The sequence below is a fragment of the Somniosus microcephalus genome, chromosome 4 (genome assembly GCF_052327205.1).
Source record: "Somniosus microcephalus isolate GS21.2 chromosome 4, FLI_Smic_1.0, whole genome shotgun sequence".
NCBI classification, from domain to species: domain Eukaryota; kingdom Metazoa; phylum Chordata; class Chondrichthyes; order Squaliformes; family Somniosidae; genus Somniosus; species Somniosus microcephalus.
In genome coordinates this window covers 337,838,352-337,850,551 of record NC_140990.1, presented here as the reverse complement: position 1 = coordinate 337,850,551, position 12,200 = coordinate 337,838,352, and the positions used below count along the sequence as shown (strand labels likewise).

The 12,200-nt window shown below is 44.2% G+C and overlaps 1 protein-coding gene across 5 annotated transcripts in view; it reads left to right on the top strand.

Moving 5' to 3' along the window:
- The first annotated feature begins 312 nt into the window (after window positions 1–312).
- rif1 (replication timing regulatory factor 1) overlaps window positions 313–12,200 on the top strand; it is a 79,058-nt gene continuing 67,170 nt past the window's right edge. For 3 of the 5 annotated variants that reach the window (XM_085986935.1, XM_085986936.1, XM_085986932.1), the window contains exons 1-3: window positions 582–875; window positions 10,270–10,398; window positions 11,149–11,227. In XM_085986935.1, coding sequence (XP_085843061.1) covers window positions 10,286–10,398; window positions 11,149–11,227 — 192 coding nt within the window. In that variant the 5' untranslated portion in view covers window positions 582–875; window positions 10,270–10,285. Of the gene's footprint in view, window positions 416–581; window positions 876–10,269; window positions 10,399–11,148; window positions 11,228–12,200 lie in introns of those variants that run through there. The other 2 variants (XM_085986933.1, XM_085986937.1) reach the window with 2 other exon arrangements.

Below are 12,200 nucleotides of genomic sequence, written 5' to 3'. Positions count from 1 at the left end.
GCAGTATTTAGCTATCGTAAAAGTTGTGATGTAATTGTGAATCTATATAAAACCTTAAGTTTATAAGACCACAGTTGAAAATATGTGCAGTTTCATGAGGAAATACAAAGAAAATTTTGAAAAATAGGAGCTGTCTTGGTTAGAACTGAGGGGATTCAAGGGTGGTGTATTAGAGGTGTGGTTAGCTCTTTCACTACCAGGGCAGACGTGCCATTTTGAACCCCAGATGCTCCACTAGCCTTGCTGTCCCAAGGGAGGGAGGAAATCGTCAGTCGTTGGTCATTCGACACTGTTGAAGCCCTTGATAACCAGCAGGAAGAACCAGGAACCAACAAGCAGTAGAGAGAACATCCTCCTTGACAGGGAACTGCCTGTACTGGTGATGGTGGTCCGTGGATTCTTCAGAAAGTAACAGGTAGAAGGACAAAATGAGACATAAACTGGGAGATTTTTAATGTTCCTCCCCCATCTCCTGGGAGCAAATTGTCCCTTCACACTCACACAGGCAAGACCACTGGCGGCGCATGCGCGCTTACAAACAGCCAACTTGCTGAGGGTCGGCCTTCCAACTCTGGGCTTGTGATTCTCCTTCGAAACCCGAGCATTAGCAAGTGGCGGCAGGTTTATTCATATATATAATAGGGTTTTGTTGTGGTGTGTTTAATTCTGTGAGGGAGTCGGTGTGGAAGCCGGTTGCTGGGGTGAAAGGTCGTTACCCAGGTTGCTCGGCCCCGGGCCTTTGGCGCGAGTATTTTCCCGCGGGCTCCGAGCGCGGCGGCGGCAGGAGGAGGAGCGGAGAATCGGGGCAGCGGCAGCGGGAGCGGGAGCGGGGAGTCGGCGAGCCGCCTGGCAGAGGAAGGTGCGCGGCCTGGCGGGTGAGCCGGTACTTGGTGTCTTGAGGCGAGGCGACGCGACATCTTCAGCTGATCGCCGGCAGGAGTGGAGCTTGGCGCCCGGCTGTGTGCAGCGAGAGGAGGCCCAGGCTGGCGGGCGGCCGGTGTGGGGAGTGGCGGGCCCCTCTCCCTCTGCCTCCTGCTCCACCCGGGGGCCTCGGGCCTCTTTCTTCACAAACAAGCCGGGCTGCAGGGTGAAGAGGGAGCCGGGCCTTTGAGGGGTGGTCGTTGCGCATTTAAAAAAAAAGTTGTCATCCTGTGAGTGAGTGAGTGCTGGAAATGGGAAATGTTTAATTTATAATTTAAATAAAATCCCTTTTTTATTTGTGTGTGGGGGGTGGGGGGTCTTTCTTTAAACCTGGCCTGTTGTTTATGTTTATGGAAATATTTTTAAAACTATAATTTACTAAAAGTGTGTTTTATAAAGTATTGAATTTCACGCCTTAAATTTCCAGGCTTTGATCTATTGGTAGTTTGGAGCTCAGCGCGACCCTCTCCAGTGTGGTTGAAATTTACAAATACTGACACGGTGATGTGAAAACACATTTTTTTTGTTTGGGATGTTTCGGATAGTTTTCCTTTTTATTAATTCGAACTCTTGGAATATTGTACCATCAGTCCTTGTAATTTGTCATTTATTGTATATTATCCTAAACGTAAGGTTTAAATGGAGAAAGGAATCAAATGCTACATAAAAGCCACAAACCAATTTCCCAGAGATGGGAAATTAAATTATAAATCACAATTTTTGAACTTTGTTTACTTTATAACTTAAAATAAACGTGTATAAAATATAGAATTAGTTTCAAATTTGCCTCCATGAGGGGAATAGAAAGTGTCAAGGCACAGCAGTGGTCATCTTTCTTTGGTAATTTAAAGGCTATAGATTGCAGGGAAATTGAGACTGAGAATGGATGCAGGCAGTAAGAAAATCATGCGGGTGAGAAGTTCTTTTTTAAATGAAATGGCAAGGAAACCAGTAAATCTATTCCTGATGGTTGCTGTATTAGCTCTGCAATAATTGGTTTGTGTCTGTTTTTGAGCACGCCGCCAATAGTATTTGAGTGACTGTTGACCGTTTCACTTGTCTGTATTTTCTCAATCTCATTGGCCAATACTGATCACATAACCATCTCTTCATGTCGCTTTCTAGCAGCCTTGTTGGATATTGTAAGGCACATTGGTCCAGAGCATCGTCAATCAAATAAAACAGTTGGTAAAGGCAGGGGTACATGGTAATAATGGGACAGCCACCACCACCAGTACTGCTTTTATTTTTCCAGTTGTTCCCTTGTCTTGACTCCTGTTGCTTTGGTTCCAATTGGTCAAAGCCATGAGAACAGCATTTGAACATGTGTGCTGGCTGCCAAGTTCTCCTAGCCCACCTTGACTGCCCACTACCTGTATCTAGGCTGCAGCTTCAGAACAAATGAGATTCAAGTGGGTGCACAGGCTTACTGCATTGCGGCTGTAGATCAGCTGATAGTTCAGGGACTGTGCAGACACTTTCCTGTCCTGTGTGGTCACCTTTTTGAGTACGCCAGGGTTGTATCCTTTTGCTCACTTGCATGCTGTCCTTCACAAGCATTATCCACAGACATAAGGTTACTGCTTGTATGTATAACACTCGGCTCAACTGCAACCACATCTGTGTTGTCAGATTATCTCTCCCAACATCAAGCCGTGGATGAGTCGGAACTCCCTCCAATTGAATGTTGGGAAGACGAAGCTCCTATACTAATTAAGTGTATTAAACTTTGTACACTTGCCATTAACATCGTATCCCTCACCAGTTGCTCATTCAGGTTGAACCAGGCTATGTGACATGTCATTATCCTGTTCAACTCGTCACCCAGACAACTTAATTCCACCTCCTGAAGCACCTATGCTTCCACCCTTGCCTTACTCCTACGACCACTGAAATCTTCATTCATGCCATTGTTTTTTTAGACTTGACCTTTCCGACATCCTTTTGCCAACCTTTCATTCTCCTTACTTAATGGCTTCCAATTTATTCAAGATTAAACTGCCGACATCCTGTTCTGCAGAAAATTCCACTCTCGTGTCCTTGCTGATCTGCACTGGCTCCCTGTCCATAAAACATTCAATCCCCACCATCATCTTCAAAATGTTTCCATGGCCTGGCCACAACATACTTTTGCAACCTCTTCCAACCTGTGTTCCATCCCTCTCTCCTTTTGATCTTCTGAATTTGACAGTTCGTCGCATTCTCTCCCCCCCCCCCCCCCCCCCCCAAACATTGGTGGCAGAACCTTCAGTTGCCTCGGCCACACTCCATGGAAGCCCCTCCCTAAACCCTTCAATCTCTGCATCTTTTTGACCATGCTTTCAGCCGCCTCTCCTAACTCTTCCACCAAGGTGCAGGGTCTGTTCCTTTTTGTAGTTTTACTCTGTGTAAAGCACTGTGGGATGTTTTTCTATATTACAGATGCGCGATGCATGTAAATTGTTGCTATAGTCTCAACTTTTCCATTGTCCTCATTGTTGGCCTCTTGAGCTCCTTTTATAAACTCCAAAGTTGTCCATAACTTTTCAGTCCACATACTGCACCATGCACAACCCAAAACCTTGCTGACCACCACTGGCTCTATCAGTTAGTGCATTGAATTCAAAATCTTCCACTGCCTCATCCCAACCCATGCCATCCCTGCAAGCTTTTCTAGTTTTTTATTCCTTTGGTTCTCTGACTCCCTGTGCTTTCTCCTCCTCCTACCCCTGCCACTCCTGTGTTGGTGGCAGAATCTTTTTTTTTTATTCGCTCATGCGATCTGGACGTCGCCTCATTGCCCTCGAGAAGGTGGTGGTGAGTGGCCTTCTTGAACCGCTGCAGTCCGTGTGGTGAAGGTGCTCCCACGGTGCTGTTAGGGAGGGAGTTCCAGGATTTTGACCCAGCAACGATGAAGGAACGGCGATATACTTCCAAGTCAGGATGGTGTGTAACTTGGAGGAGGTGGTGGTGTTCCCATACGCCTGCTGCCCTTGTCCTTCTAGGTGGAAGAGGTCGCGGGTTTGGGAGGTGCTGCCGAAGAAGCCTTGGCGAGTTGCTGCAGTGCATCTTGTAGATGGTACACACTGCAGCCATGGTACGCCAGTGCTGGAGGGAGTGAATGTTTAAGGTGGTGGATGGGGTGCCAATCAAGCAGGCTGCTTTGTCCTGGATGGTGTCGAGCTTCTTGAGTGTTGTTGGAGCTGCACTCATCCAGGCAAGTGGAGAGTATTCCATCACACTCCTTACTTGTGCCTTGTAGATGGTAGAAAGGCTTTGGGGAGTCAGGAGGTGACACACTTGCTGCAGAATACCTAGCCTCTGACCTCTTGTTGCCACAGTATTTATGTGGCTGGATCAGTTAAGTTTCTGGTCAATGGTGACCCCAGGATGTTGATGGTGGGGCATTCTGCAGCTGTCTCAGCCTGACTCTCTAAACCACTTCACCTTGCTACTTCTCTCCTTGCTTTTAATGCACCCCTCAGAGCTGTGTTTTTGACCATGCTTCCAGGCATCTCTCCTAATATTTCAATATCAATTTTTGTCCACGTTTTTAATGTGCCTTGGGGCGACTTCTACATTTAAAGGCATAATATCGGTCAAGTTGTTAACTTCGACTATTACCTGTTCCTAGCCTCGTCCTTCCCGTTCCCTTGTGACCTCAGCTTTGCGTTGCCTCTTCTCCGCCTTTTCCCCATCATTTCTCTCTCGTGCGTTTTCCCCACCTGATCCATATCGCAAGGGTGGAGGCATCGTACTGCTGCGTGCGTGGACGACATTAGCCAAAGAAAAGCAAGAGCTGTACCGAGAGATTGGAAGGCATACAGCAGAGAGAGGAAACAAGAAAAGACTTGCAAAGTGTCAGATAAAGCGAAGCATGACAATTGCATGAGCTGTGCTGTACAGAGAGAGATGATGGAGAAGGATGTGGGCGTGACATTGGGAAAGAAGCCGAGCCAGTTGCAGAAAGACACCATTTTTTTGAGAGAACAACTGCAGGAGCTCAGTTGGTAATTCTGCAAAATCTGCAGTCATATATTTTTACCAAATGAATTGTTTAGAATCTTTTCTGGTGTCGGAGGCAGGGCAAAGTGCAACCTGTTGTGCACTTTTTTTGTTCGATGCAGGCTGTGATGTGTCACTTCTAGCCAAGAGTACACCATGAAGTGTCTCCACATTGATGTCCGTGCAGTACTAAATTAAAGGTATTGGTAATCAGATGCAAGATGCTCATTTAATTTGAACAGGTCCAAAAGACTGGAGCTGTAATTTTGTTGTGACAAATCTTTAAAAACGAAATGACCGAAATATTGATTGACGTGGCAGCGTGTTGTAAGTTTCACTGAAGTGGACAGTAGAAGTCACTTTGTGCTGTCGTTTACATGAATGGCGTGCAGCCAGCTGTAGAGGTGCAGTACCTCCTCGGCCAACAATCCAGCTAAATATAAAGGGTCTTGCACGCTGCCATTCATTTTAAACTGTCGTGTCGGTGTAAAGTGGTTTTACTTTGTGGTTAGTGTTGTTGCTGCCTGAATCCAGTGTCTGGGAGAAAGTCGACACTTGAGCAAAGCGGAGTAAGACTTTCTGGAGGATTGTTGCTCCACTTTCCTTTGGAGTTCTTTTGGTCCTTTGTGCCCGGTTCACATTCCATATTTAACGTCACGGCTTTACACGAGTGCCAGAAGTATGCGATATTTTTGCAGCTTAAATGATGTAGCTGGAATTCCCCCCTATGGAAATTGCAATCTCCGGGCTTGATCAGTATTAGCAGTGCTTTAGAGAGGTAAATGAGGGAGAGCAGTGCTTGGGAGTTGAGACTCCATTTACTTGCTGCTCCTTGCCACTGTTCTTGTGTAAATTATAAGAACATAAGAAATAGGAGCAGGAGTAGGCCATACGGCCCCTCGGGCCTGCTCCGCCATTCAATAGGATCACGGCTGATCTGAATCTAGACTCACGTCCACTTCCCTGCCCTCTCCCCGTAACCCCTAATTCCCTTATCTGCTAGGAAAATGTCTATCTCCGTTTCAAATTTATTTAATGTTGCAGCTTCCACAGCTCTCTGGGGTAGCAAATTCCATAGATTTACTACCCTCTGAGTGAAGAAGTTTCTCCTCATCTCAGTTTTGAAAGGGCAGCCCCTTATTCTAAGATTATGCCCCCTAGTTCTAGTCTCGCCCATCAGTGGAAACATCCTCCCCGCATCCACCCGATCAAGCCCCCTCACAATCTTATATGTTTCGATAAGATCGTCAGCAGTGCAAGTGTAGGTTTTAACTTCCCCAAGCTGCGGCTGGGTCTGGAGAGAGCATTCTGAGCTAGATGACTGGTATTTTCTATCTCGCATGGCAGTCTTGGGAGCATTTTGAGGTGAAGAAGTGAGTGTCTGACACTGAAGTTCAACGAGCCAGGCGACTAATCTGAACACTTGACGGTTACCTGCTGAGCAGTGAGCTCAGTCCGTGTATGTAACCACAGAGTGTGCTCTTGTGAGGAGAGCGGGAGTTCCTGCCAAGCAGTGTAAACACTACTGAGATCAGCATCAAAGAAGCAACTCACTAACTTTTATCTGGTCACCTTTTAATTTCTATTTTGTGCTGATTGTCCATGAGATGTGCTGGAGAGAAACACTACAATTTTTTAAAAATGAGTAAATATCTCCTGTACATGACCTATGAGGTATTAATCCAATCTCTTGGTTCAGATAGCTGTCCAAACATTTTAAGCTGGCTTGGCCATGTTTTATGACCTTTGAACCTGTTAATTAGATCAGTGCCCTGTAATTCACTTACACGTGTCCATTGCCTAGTTTTGTTTGGAATGAAGAGGGTTTACTTGATGTCCTGAAGTATAAGATGCTGAGAACAAAGATTGATATTTTGTCTCAAATATTTGGAGGTCCAGATTGTGTTGCATCCTTTTTACTCCTCATCTGCATTTTATATAAGTGTAATGTTATAGGATGGTGCTGAATTACATAGAATTTTGTAGCACAGAAATAGGCTATTCAGCCCAAGAGGTCTATGCCTGTGTTTATGCTCCACACGATCCTCCGCCCACTTTATTTCATTTTGCCCTATCAACGTATCCTACTCTTTTCTCCCTCATGTACTTGTCTAGCTTCCCCTTAAATGCATCTATGCAATTTGTTTCAACCACTCAATGTGGTACAGGTAGACTCCTTTATCCGAAAACCTCGGGACCAGCCGTGTTTCGGTTTTCGGAAAATTTCGGATTTCAGAAGGTATTTTATAAGACTGGGAAATTCGGTGGGGGTCGGGGTCGTGCGCACGACTTACGCTGAACGAAAACACTTTCGGTTTTCAGAGGATTTCCGTTTTCGGAAGTGCGGATAAAGGATACACTATCCCTTATCCGAAAGGGTGGGGGTCGGCGGGGGGCTCGGGGGGTGAGAAAAGAATATCGGACGGGCCGCTGTATTGTTGGGTTCACTCTCCCGGTATACCTCCTTCATAACTGCCCGGCTCGGCCTGCAATCTCCTACCCAGGAGGGAACTCAGTGACCCTCTGCCCTGCTCAGCGTAAGTCGTACGCACGACTTAGGCTGAACGAAAAAACCTTCGGTTTTTAGAGGGTTTCGGTTTTCGGAAGTTCGGATAAAGGATAGTCTACCTGTAGCAAGTTTCACATTCTCGCCACGCTTGAGTAAAGAAGCTTCTCCTGAATTCCTTATTGGATTTATTAGTAACTATCTTGTATTTATGGCCCTTAGTTTCGGTTTCCCCCCAAAATAGAAACATCTTGGGCAGTTGCTAGGATACTTGAGTAAATGAGAATGCGCACACTATATTTTATAACAATAGTGATGATAGAAGTTTTGTTTAAATTCTGTGTGCTTACATTATCTCATTCCTATCTGGCTCAATCTCTTTGGTTTAGATGGCCTGAAAGTCAACTAACTGGGGGGGGAGGGGGGAGAAATCACTGGTCAAACTGTGTATAGTTTTGGTCTCCTTACCTAAGGAAGGATATTCTTGCCTTGGAGCAGGTGCAGTGAAGGTTCACTAGATTGATTCCTGGGGTGAGAGGGTTGTCCTATGAGGAGAGATTGTGTAGAATGGGCCTACACACTCTGCAGTTTAGAAGAATGAGAGGTGATCTCATTGAAACATACAACATTCTTACAGGGCTTGACAGGGTAGATGCTGAGGCTGTTTCCCCTGGCTGGGGAGTCTAGAACCAGGGGTCATAGTAAGGATAAAGGGTCGGCCATTTAGGACTGAAATGAGGAGAAATTTCTTCACTGAGGGTGGTGAATCTTTGGAATTCTCTACCCCAGAGGGCTGTGGTTGCTCAGTCGTTGAGTATATTCAAGACTCAAATCGCTGAGATTTTTGGATACTAAAGGAATCCAGGAATATGGCGGGAAGGTGGAGTTGAGGTGAAAGATCAGCCATGATCTTATTGAATGGCAGAGCAGGCTCGAGGGGCCGTTTGGCCCCCTCTAGCTCCTATTTCTTGTGTTCTTATGAAAGTTACACAGTGCAACAAATTTCTTTTGTTATTAGCATCCTAAGATGATTTCTCTTTGTGGAGACTTGTATTACACACACAGGACTAGATGACTTTTTCCACTGTGATGAGTGGATTCCCCCAAAGTCTCTCCACCATCTACAAGACTTTAGTCAGGAGTGTAATGGAATATTTGCCAGTTGCCTGGATGGGTGCAACTGCAACAACACTCTAAGCTCCATATCATGCAGGACAGAAGGAAGCTGTTTGTCCCATTGTTTCTGTGCTGGCTCTAGTGGAGCAGTCTAAAACTAATCCCACTGCCATGTTCTTGCCCAAAGCCCCCTACCTTCCTCTGCTTTAGCTGTTTGTCTACTCTGCCTTTAAAAGATCCAATGGTATTCCATATGAAGTGACAATTTTTAATCTCGGGTTACATCCAGAAGGTTAAATCTTCCCTTTAAAAGGTGCAATGGTCTCTGCCTCAACTATTCCGCCTACTAACTAACTCACTGAAAATACATTTTTACTAACCCCTCTCCTCTGTCTTGGTGACCATTTTAAATTGTTAACCCATTGTTCTTGACACCTGAACCTAAGGAATTAGTATTTTCCTATTTACTCTATTAAAGCTCTGTATAACTTTATAAACCTTCTAATACATTTCTCTTGGCCTTCTCTCTTCTAGTGAAACAGTCACCAGCATCTCCTCATAACTATAGTTTATCATCTTGGTGAATCTAAATTGTAAGCTCTCCGTGGCTTTTCTATAATGACGCTTCCAGAACTAACAGTACTCCAACTGTGGCTTCATCATGGCCTTGTACATATCTATCATAACTTCTTTGTTCTTGTACTATATACCCCATTATAAAATCAAAATGCTATTGGTCTTTTTTGTACTCGCACTTTCAAGGAAATAATGTATTTGCAATTGGCTTGGGTTCCTACTAGCTGAACTTTTAAAATCCAACATTCAAAATGAGGTGGAGAATTTTAATGGGTAGAATCGGAACTTGTATATTTAATGGTAGTCAGAACGTAGAGGTGCGCTGTTATTGGGATGACTTTTAGCTCTGCAACTTCCTCACATTCACCATTTCCTGATGATTCAACGCCTGTTTCCTCACTGCAGTATCCTGTTAAGCTCACGTTTCTGTGATCAGCAGTGAGAGTTTTTAACTTTAGGACAAACTACATATTAATAGCTTGTTTTGTTTAGTGATTTGTTCATTATATATGAAGTGTATTAACTTTAAATTGTTCTAAGCGTAAATTTATCAGGATTTATTGGCAATTTTTTCAGTTTTGGACTTCTATTGTTGGTTAGGTTGAAAAAGGCAGTGGGAATGTTGCATTCAAATTCTATACAGGAAACTTTCGATTTACCGGCACCTAAATAACCGGAAATCTCGGTTAACCGGCAAAATTCAGGAGTAGGTTCAGGTAACTTTTTTATTACTTTTTTTACTCCATTTGTTGCTGTGCAAGGGTGTAGCTGCAGCTGTTGCTAAGCTACAGAGACGCTTGCAACTTGTGCCCATTGTTTTGAAGCTAAGCAACAGGGTTTGTTGCTTTATACGGAGCTCTCAGCTCCGTATCTTTTACTATAGCGTTCGGTTATCCGGAAGTTTTGATGAACCGGCACCACGTCGGTCCCGTCCGTGCTGGATTAAAAATTTTTCCTGTACTATGATAAAGTAAAAGAGTAAAAACAGAAAATGCCAGAAGCATTAGCGGGTCAGTCAGCACTTTTTTTTATTCGTTCGCGGGATGTAGGCGTCGCTGGCAAGGCCAGCGTTTATTGCCCATCCCTAATTGCCCTTGTGAAGATCGTGGTGAGCCGCTTGAAAGGGGAAGACGGATAAACGAATGCCTTGGTTTTTTCCCCCCCAGAATTCCAAGCACGAGAATGATGGCTGCTGCTTACCCAGCAGTTTCTGCTTTGCTGCCACTGTTGGAAACCTTGGAAGACGTGTCTGTTTCATCCTCGGAGCAAGTGGATGCCTACCTTACCATCTCCAGGTTGGTATACGAGGCATTTCAGCAGTATGAAATAGTTGCCTCAGTGCTACGTTTGTCAGTTCGTCAGTATGTTGTCTCTGTGTGAATATTTTGCCAGATGTGGCTGTCGTCAGTCTGCTTTTAAAGATTATAGGATTTAATGGCACCCAACACAAAGTTGAGAATGCCACATTAATTGTTTCATTACAAAAATAGCTATGTATATCTGCATACCTTTTAATTTGTTGCCTAGTCAGCGGCCAGGTCTATTGTGGGTGCATCCGCAGTATTTTGCTATCCTATTGTGGGTGTACTTCATTAAAATTGTTTCTGCACAGACAATAGAATTAAATAGAATTACACTGGAAGAAATGTATTTGAAGAAGTAAAATTTCATCCACCCCCCTCCCCCCCGAACAATTAGTTGTGCATCTCAGAATGACACTTGTTGCCGTTTTGAAAGAGGAACATATTGTCTCTAGGGCCAGAGTTTGAATCGAGCCCAAGTGATCGCATTCTTTGAGTTCAGAATCCTTAAAGCAAATTAGTTTGGGGCCAGTGGCTGGGTGACCACAACACACAACTGGCAAAAGGGTGATCCTTGTTGGCAGTCTCCTATTTTAAGCTGCGGAGATGGTGCTAGATACACAAATACTACCCGGGTGCCATTACAAGGACTTGCGTGTATAAACATTTCCACATTCAAATCTAGACCGTTTCTGTCATCGTTTATTAAATAAGTAAACTAGTTGTATTTGTTCTGTATTTTAGCCGCTTAAGTGGAGAGGACGGAAAAGAATTTGCTGGTGCAGTTGGCAAACAGTTTACTCGCCTCTTTGAAGTATTTAAAGTAAGTTATTTCATTTTTTTCTGAGGTGAAATGCTATCGGCAAAGAACGATTAGATTTTTGTTCTGTCATTCGTGGTAGAATCTCTGAAATTGTATTCTGTCAAATGTATATTAAAACTTTATTTGGAGAGTACCACTCTTGCTATCTTGTCAAGGTCACGATTTACAATCTGCCTTGGAACATTAAAACTTTATTTGGAGAGTGCCATTCTTGCTATCTTGTCACGATTTGCAGACTGTGCCTTGGAACATGGATACAAGATGACGCTGTTCCCAGTCAGCTAATTCTTGATTAGTCATTCTATCCCGAGGAGAGGTAGTGAGAAGAGGTGCCAGATAGTTCCTCACGAGGGAGGAAACGTTGTCGGGGGAAGTGTCGCTAGACTACTTCGAATTGCTTTCCGGTGGCTAGATGGAAAAGCCGCTCAGTTGGGGACACGAGAACAGTTTGTTTGCCTCTTGCCTGCAGAGAAATTCAAAGTTGTGTTTCGAAAAGCTTTATACCCCTAGAGACTTTGACTGTGCTTTATCTATCTGCACATGGTTCAAGGCTAATAAAGTGGGTTCCCTGTTGCTGCGGTTACTGCAGCCTGTCACCTGGAGGAGGGTAGCTGTATGGAGTTGTAACTGTTAATTCTTTTTAAAAAAAAAAAGAAAATTAAAGTGCATTGACCATTTGAAGTCTGCCAGTAAGTTCTGGAACGAACTGGATGAATGTTTGGGAAGAGAATTGATTAAGGGGTATATAAATGTATAGTTTTTGTATCTTCTGGATTTTGAAACTGTCTTGATGGAGTGTATTGGTCCCGTTACTATGTTCCCCACGTGCCATTCTTGGTGTTATAATTTCGAATGGGGCTTAGCAAATGCTTCATCGATTTCTGTCTGCTGTATATAGACTGAGATGTATGCGCAGTCTTGCATGCTGATCAGTGAAAGTATTTTTTTCCTGAATCAGTGTATTTAAAAATTA